The following is an 8,407-nucleotide window of genomic DNA, read 5'->3' as shown; positions in this document are numbered from 1 at the left end:
ATGGAATTTAACGCAGTCAGTAAATATTTACCGATTTATTTTTTTCTGTGCATACGGTATTGAACGTAAGTTGCTCTGTAATACTTTGTGTGTGTGATCAATATCAACAAAAAGAACCAGTTAATATTCCATTACATATCAGTGAATAGCTTGGGCTACAGCTATAGCAGTGCTATTTTCACAGCTCCTATTCATAGGTGCTATTTGTGAACAACGCATACGGACAGCGATTTTATGATACAATTCCGGACAATAGACTTATTGATTTGTTTATGCAAAAAAAATACTAAAATCAATAAGTCTATTGTTCTATTAACATTTTGAACATTTCGTTCGGAATTGTATCATAAAGTCGCAAATAGCACCTATGAATAGGTGCTGTGAAAATAGCACTGATATAGGTAGCTGTAGCTCAATCTATTCACTGTTACATATTCATTTTTTTAAATTTCAATTCATTTTCCGATTCCAATACTTTATCTTACACGTGTGTGCGGAAAAGTAATATACAAAAACACAACAAAATCGAAAGACGTTTCGAAATGTATTCAGTGCATTTCTTTGATATTTCTATTACACATTTTTTAATTAAATACTGTAATACTGTTTAATCATATATGGAAAATGATAAATGAATATGTAAAATATTCCACACATTTTGCTTTCAATTTTTTTTGATTCGGTAAGAAGAACCATATCAGGGGATCTGGATTATCGTAAATACAAATACAATGTCATCGATGATAAGACGTTCAACTGCGAAAAATACATGGAATAGTGCCAAAGTAAAGGTGTTTTCAATTGAATAAAATTATTCAAGCAATTATTTTTCTGTATCAAAAGTAAACGGATTAAATTATTCCTTATGATCTATGAACTGATGAGTTTGAATTTTGAACTTTTCAATACAAATTTAAATAAGATAAGAGAGTGATAGTGTTCTTTTTTGCTGGTCTATAGTTTTGTTTTGATTATTGTTTAAAACTGTTGATGAATCGAATGTATTTTTATGCAGCAAAGGTCATCCCTTATGAGATATATTTGGTAAGACTTTGGAATGAGTCTTGTGATAGCGAAGAATGTCTTCCCATCGCCTTGTAATATAAGAAAAAGATATGGTCATTAATAACTTTTTGAACCTTTCAGTTCTTTCAACAATTGATAGATAACACAACAACATAACTGTCAATCAATTTTTGAATTTTCGACGAATCAATTGAATTATGTGTTTGAGTCATTGTTCAATGTTCATGAGTTATTAAATCAAGTACAAAACACTTGCAATTGATAACATTTCCAAATATTTAAAAAGTTTCGTATTACATCTAAAAATGAAAAAAGAGGCTTATGTACGCAAGCTAACTTTTCCACATGCGAACCAAAATTTTGGGAATAAGCAGAAACAATGTTTTTTGTTACCTAATAAAAACTTGAGAGGGCACCAAAAACCGACAAGATAAGACGCAATATCACAAGCGGATAGTTTATAAACTAAAACTGAGATTTGTCCGCCGAATAATCGCGGACGAATTTTAATTGTCACCCCTAACCGGGCAGGTCGATTTTCTGAGTCCCGGTAGCGCGTTTTTTTTTAAAGATACATAAAATTGCATAAAATATTATTTTAATCAAACACATTGTTTTGTAATATATTCTTCCATCCTTCTACTAATCGTTGATAAAAGTTGTTTTGAATTTGGTTCGCTAAGTAGCGCTGTATTGAGGTTTGAACAACTACCGGAAGTACAATTTCCATACACATTTTTTAAATGAAGTGCAAGATTTGTACTAAACAACTACTGAACTGAAACTTAAATTCATCCGATTCGGAATAAATATTGATTATTTTTTCAATCTACAAAAAACAAATTTAATTCCATATCTATTATGTTAAAACAATAATTTTCGTCGTTAAAATTCAATGAATTTTGAAAAAAGAAAAACATTTTTTTTTTCATTGAATTTGCATGGAAAATGTACGTCCGTCCTCAGAGGCCCCACTTGCCCGATAACGTTAGTATTTTGACCTGCCCGGTTAAGGATTAAGAGGAGAATCCCGTGTGCGAAATTATTAGTCAGCTAGATAATTTGGGACGTTTCTCACTAAATCCAACTGAGATTGAAGTTTTTTAAAGTTAATTTGTTTGATTTTTCAGTCGATTCCAGTAGAGAAAAATATAACTCAAATCAACTTCAATCACAGCCAACTATAGCCATAGGTCTCTTTAAAATCGGATAAATAGACGACTTTAGTCAACTCCATTAATTTGACTCATTTGCTGTCCGCTTCTAAAACCATCGTAATTCTGAAAATGAAAAAAAATCTCTTTACCTTTCGCAATGTGTTTTTCCATCTAAGATACACACCAATTGCTTTAGCGATAGCTTGTTATACCTTATTTCATTGAGCAATTGTTCAGCTTAAAAGACCTTCGCTTTAGTGAAGCGTTTACGCTTGTTTTACATTGGAATTGTAGATAACATGAAACATCAGCGATTATGTAGAAAAATGGAATATTCATACGCTACCAGGGAACTTGATTGACGCTAAAAACTAGTCGATGGTTTTTTGTTCAGTCGGCTTGTCTATCACCGATCAAATTATGTTCATCTATTCGTTCATCATTCAATTTGATTGAATTTATTTATAAATTGAATGTTTTCAACGAATAAAGGTCTGGTAAAACAGGATTCGTATAAACTGTTAATTTATTCGAAAATCCACTTTTTATGCGAACTATCTGGACGTTTAGTTGAAGCAGTAACCGACAGTTTTGTTTAAATGCTCTGTGCAATCAGATCGACTAGTGTGTATGTCGAAAATGAAGAATATTTTTCCAATTTTTTGGGCATTTGTGGCTCTTTTCGACAATTTAGCAACCGCACGTAAGTTTAAAACTTCTTCTACATTTTTTCATGAAGGGAAGGTGACACATTCAACTAACGAATCCGACAGATTTATCAAATTTCAATCAAAAGTGTTTGTAATACAGATTTTGATTAAAGATAATAAGACATTTGTATTGATCCATGCTACTTTTCCGCATACCCAGTGTAAGAATGGTATTTCAATTTAATTTACAACAGAAAATCACTTCAGTCGATCATAACTGTTGAAAATCTTCTTGAAATTGTGGCACTATTGGCGATCTGATAGTGCATATTGTTTGTCGGTCTTGAGTTTTGATACGTTTGGTTCAAATGTGTTCAATACACGAAATTGTCATATACACTCGTTTCTTATCTTATGTGTAATCTCGTTATGGTCAAAGTCATATTTGTTCGATACTTGCTATATGGACAAAGACGCAAGCATATGAAAACATGTTCATAACGTCAATCACAATGAAACTGGTATCTCTAGTATGTTAATTTCAATTTAACATATGGATAAAATCACAACCAACAATAGAGTACGTATGTGACGAAAGCAGAAACGAGTATATCAACACTGTTGACCTAGCGATAACAAAACGTTTTTCAATAACTGAGTTTGGTTCGTTCTCTTCGACAGCTTGGTTGATTTGATCGTGGCTTTGTGTTGAACCTTCTAATTCGTTTAGACTTCTTATAATAAAATGTATTCGTTTGGATGAGAATGAAGAACGAAATTTTCGTTTAGAGAGCATACCAAATTCTCTTCTGTCCCAGCAGACAGGGTGAAAGTGGATTTTTTTCACTTTTTTTGTAAATGGAGCCATGACGCAACACCTTTTTAATGCACGATAAATGAGTTTGACTGTCAAAGAGTCTGACAAACATGCCATTAGTAGTTAAATATGTTAATACGAATGAGGCAATAGGCTTATGCGGATAGTCAAACGAATGGTAATTTTTATCGAAAAGCAAGTGGCAACAGCTACTCGTAGCGTGTAACATTTAAGTTCTTTATCATCGAGTAAGTGGACTAAATTTTCTGTTCTTTTCCAGAAAACAAATGCCTAACACCCAATAATGAGAATGGTATTTGTGTCGCATTGCAACAATGTCCATCATTTTATAATTATGTATCGTCAAACCCGCTATCGCAAAGTGATCAAGCGTTTTTGAAAAAAAGCCAATGCGGATATTTCCTACTCACCACATACGTAAGTGTGCATTTAAAATAATTTAAAGCGTAAGATTATGTAAGAATCGAAAATTTTGCAGGTATGCTGTCCGCAGTCAAACAGTGGGTCTCAAACCGCATCGCAGTTTAATCAGTCACAGTTTGGACAGCCGCCTTCGTTTAATCAACCTTCATCTCAGTTCAATCAGCCATCGAACCAATTCAATCAATTTAATCAGCCTTTGTTCAATCAACCATCTTCCCAATTCAACCAGCCATTGTCTCAGTTCAATCAGCCTTCATCTGCTTTCAATCAACAGCCATCACTGTTCAATCCGTCAATAAATCAGTTTGGTCAATTTCCATCTCTGTTTCCGTCCGCATTTAATCAACCTTCATTTCCTTTCAGTCAGCCATCAACTTCTTTTAATCGTCCAACATCAGATTTGAATCAATTGTCATCGTTGCTCAATCCATCATCATCCTCATCCAACAGGCCGTCACAGTTTGGCCAGCCGTCTTCCACATTCAATCAACCATCAGCACCGTCTAATCAACCGACATTTCATTCAAATCAATCACCTCAAATCACATCATCGTCTCGATTTACCGAATCCAATTTGCCAGCACCGGGAGTTTGTGGATCTCAAATAACTGGCGATCGAATTGTTGGCGGCATGGAGACGGCACTCGGAGAATACCCTTGGTATAATAATTTTTCTCTAGAAAAAAACAACAATTTCTTTATTTCTCATAATTTCTCTCTTTTGCAGGTTGGCGCTGATCGAATACACTAAACGTAATTTTTTCTTTCTCTGACCGTCTTTCAATATTCAAATGTTGAACATTACGTCTTTTAATATTCAATGTTTTCGTTGGATTTTCCAGGTGGATATCAAGGTCAATTCTTCTGCGGGGGATCGCTTATCAATGAAAAATACGTGATAACCGCAGCGCATTGTATCAAAAGTAAAAGTGTGATCGAAAGTGGTTTCAAGCCAACGTCCGTTCGATTGGGCGAGCATGACGTCCGCACTGACATCGACTGTGTTGACGTAAGCTTTCTAGTTTTGCTACTTAAACTGCATTCATTCTTCACATACCTCGCTTGCAGGACGAATGTGCTGATCCAGTGATAGATTTGCCGATTGCTGATATCATCGTGCATGAAAATTATGAACCTACATCGAATTTACAAAATGATGATATAACGTTAATACGTCTCCGACGACGAGTTGAGTTTACAGACTATATTCGACCGATTTGTTTACCTTTTGGACGACATTTGAAGAACCAGAATCTAGATCGATTCCCACTGTTTGTTAGTGGTTTTGGCAAAACCGAAAAGGGTGGGCATGCTGAATTTTTATACGATTTTTGATTAAGTTTATTCATTTTGATTTTTGCAGGATCCAAAAGCGATGTAAAATTGAAGGTAGAAGTTGACGGTTTTAATTGGAATCGGTGTAATAAATTGTACAGAATAACGGGCATTAGTTTGATTCAATCACAGTTGTGTGCGGGAGGCAAAGCCGGAGAAGACAGTTGTCAAGGCGACAGCGGCGGGCCACTGATGGGACAAGATAAATTAGGTAGTGGTCAACCTTACACTTATTTGGCAGGAGTTGTGTCATTTGGCTTATCAAAATGTGGAACACCAGATTATCCGGGAGTTTATACACGGGTTGATCAGTACTTGGACTGGATTGTAAACCATATGAGCCCATAAGCAACGACAATTAGGATTTACTTTTTTTTATTTTAAAGAATTCATTTTAAAAATTGGTACGAAATTAATTGTATTAAATGACCTGTACCAATATTTGCTTTGTGTTTGATTTGAAAATAGTTAACTTGCCGCCTACCAACCATATCTGATGAAAATACGTAGAAAAAAAATGAAAATGAAATATCTGTGATTAGTCATCACAAAAATGAGTGTTAGTCAATGTGACCTTATCTTGACCTAAAACGGCGAACGATAACACTAATCAAGAAATCGCGCCAAGACGCCTATATCGATCATATTCATTTATTTATTATTTTTAAATGCATTATGAAAATTTTTAAACATTTGGATTTGTTGGGAACTATTATCAATTGTACGTGTTCTACACTTGATTTAATAACTCGTGAATGACTCAAACACAACTGATTCATTGAAAATTAAAAAATTGCTTGGATTTCCTTTTCTAAAGTTCCGAATTTCGTTTCGGGCAAACAATCTGTCGCTTTTTCAAACATTTGTTTCATGAATCTTTTATTCTTTTCGAACGCTTCAGTTCTTCAACCTCTTGCAAACTGACTTACACGTTTTTTAGCACAACTATTATAAATGATGAAAACTATGAAGACTTTTACAATTTTTATCATAGTTTTAGCTTTTATCTTTTATCAGTCTTAGTGTGCCAAACGTAACATTCATCATTCCTTGAAGCAGCCCAGAAAAATCTTATCTATCACAATACCCGCATAAGAATTTAAAATATTCGAAAAAAAAAGCGTTTTGCAGGAGTAAGATGAACTTTTCCGCACGGTGGTAGTTGCGTATTTCCCATTAATGACACACAAATCAAATTAAGTCAATTTGCCGATGACACGGCAATTATCGCATACAATGAGAAAAATAATATTGAGGATTTAAGAGACGACCTCAATAATTATTTGGAAACTCTCTCAAATTACTTCGATACATGGAAAATAATGTTAAACTCGGAAAAAACCATTTCAATGTTCTTTGTTGGACACTACACAATAACAAAATACAAAAATAGAAAACAAGCATACGAATGTCAATTCACGTTGAATAACCATTTAATCGCCAAGACAAAGAAGATTAAATATTTGGGAGTAATTTTTACCCCCGATTTATTTACTTCAAGCAAGCAATGGTTTTCACAGGCAACCTGCCTATAACTGGCTTAAAAACAAATCCAACGAATTTTTCGAATTTGACGGCAAGCTACTTTTTTACAACAAAAACAGATCGGGCAACATAGCCTATATCACACACCAATAGATATAGTTACGGTTTTTTTCTTTTTCTTTTCCCGTATTTATTAAAAACTAACACATTAAATTAATAAATACCGAACCAAAAAGTTTGCGAGCAAACATCAACATTTTCATTAGAATTAGTTCATAAAACATATCTTGTAACTAGATTTAAGCAAAAAATAAAATAAAGTTACGCTTTTGAAAAAAAAAAAAAAAAGTTGCGTATTTCATTAAGCTAGTTCAAAATAATATTTGTTCGATTTTTCAAGCCTTTCAAGCGGTGTAAAGTTAGAGATCAAAAAAATATGGTCAAACCTTGGCATCGAAATGTTATTCAATTTTTTTGGTAGCCAAAAAAACCGATAACCTAAAAAAGCCGAAATTCCATTTTTATAGTGTTTGGAACCTATTTCGTAGATATCAAAACAGCAAAAATGTAAGTTTGACGCGTATACCATGGGTGACTATTTCTTTTGTATATAACTTTTTGAACAGATGTCGTGACTGGAACCACCAAAACTTTCGCTTTTAGTCTTATCCATAATGAATAATGCCAGTTAATATAATATATAGTAATACATCGTCGCAAATTAAGCTACCTGAATGAAATTTTAGGTGATGATATTTTTTTTCTTTCATACATTGCCATATTGAATTGATGTTACAGAATAATAATAAAAGTTGGTTTGATTGATTGTAATATTATGTTGATCATGGAGCAGTATATGAAAACATATTAATCTTATCAATTGTTGAAAAAACTAAAAGGTGTACACTGTACAGAAGACTACAATATAAAAATGAGAAAATTTCGTAATAAATAGATAAGTCTATTATATGAACATTTGCAACAATTTTTCCCTGGACAGCGTATTAATTCACGTACATTCAATCACTATCGCTGATGATTAAAGATAAAGTAATCTATTACTTATGGTCAAAATATTAGGTACATATAAATTTAGTCGAATGAGATAGAGATATCAGTGCTGTTATAGATTTAGACGAAAAGACAAGACTCTTGCAAATCACTTCGTGAATTTACTGCCTGAAAAACGTTTTTGATCCAAATTGAAAAATGTATCAAATTATTTTCAAAATGCGATTAATTCAACTGTTTGTGATTGCTTTTGCATTTCATCAAATACACGGTTTCGGTAAGTTTTGTAATTAAATTGCAATTTCTGCAATTTAGAAAAAAGTAATTGGTTGAAAAAGAACGAATTTGAATTGCAAAATATTTATTTAAACAGATGTCGAGTATGCTGAAAATGTTGCAATAAACGCACCAGAAATAACGAATTTCAAATGTGGAGAAAAAGAGGCTATGATTATATGGAAACCATATGGAAATAGTGAAAC

At 33.2% G+C, this 8,407-nt stretch overlaps 1 protein-coding gene across 2 annotated transcripts; it reads left to right on the top strand.

Annotated features, from left to right (window-relative positions):
* Positions 1–2,644: 2,644 nt before the first annotated feature.
* LOC116346248 (serine protease easter-like) lies at positions 2,645–5,870 on the top strand. Of its 2 annotated transcripts, XM_031776188.1 has the most exons (8): positions 2,726–2,886; positions 3,931–4,088; positions 4,150–4,397; positions 4,458–4,754; positions 4,822–4,847; positions 4,937–5,103; positions 5,163–5,397; positions 5,458–5,870. In XM_031776188.1, exons 1-8 carry the CDS (start codon positions 2,814–2,816, stop codon positions 5,775–5,777), a joined length of 1,524 nt encoding a protein of 507 aa, XP_031632048.1. In that variant the 5' UTR covers positions 2,726–2,813; the 3' UTR covers positions 5,778–5,870. The 2 variants fall into 2 exon arrangements, with proteins under 2 accessions (XP_031632047.1, XP_031632048.1); XM_031776187.1 differs by having other exon boundaries at positions 2,645–2,886; positions 4,150–4,754.
* The last annotated feature ends 2,537 nt before the right edge of the window (positions 5,871–8,407 follow it).

The sequence above is a fragment of the Contarinia nasturtii genome, unplaced genomic scaffold (assembly GCF_009176525.2).
Source record: "Contarinia nasturtii isolate CC-2019 unplaced genomic scaffold, AAFC_CNas_1.1 Cnas_scaffold_1489, whole genome shotgun sequence".
NCBI lineage: Eukaryota > Metazoa > Arthropoda > Insecta > Diptera > Cecidomyiidae > Contarinia > Contarinia nasturtii.
The sequence above is the reverse complement of the archived record's forward strand: the minus strand, read 5'-3'. Positions and strand labels throughout refer to the sequence as shown.

Excerpts from the sequence above, each read along its gene's own strand:
- LOC116346248 (XM_031776187.1), top strand. The coding sequence starts at position 2,814 with ATGTCGAAAATGAAGAATATTTTTCCAATTTTTTGGGCATTTGTGGCT. Across the intron at positions 4,755-4,821 it reads GCACTCGGAGAATACCCTTG|GTTGGCGCTGATCGAATACA; the intron begins GTATAATAATTT and ends TCTCTTTTGCAG. Across the intron at positions 5,398-5,457 it reads TTTTGGCAAAACCGAAAAGG|GATCCAAAAGCGATGTAAAA; the intron begins GTGGGCATGCTG and ends TGATTTTTGCAG.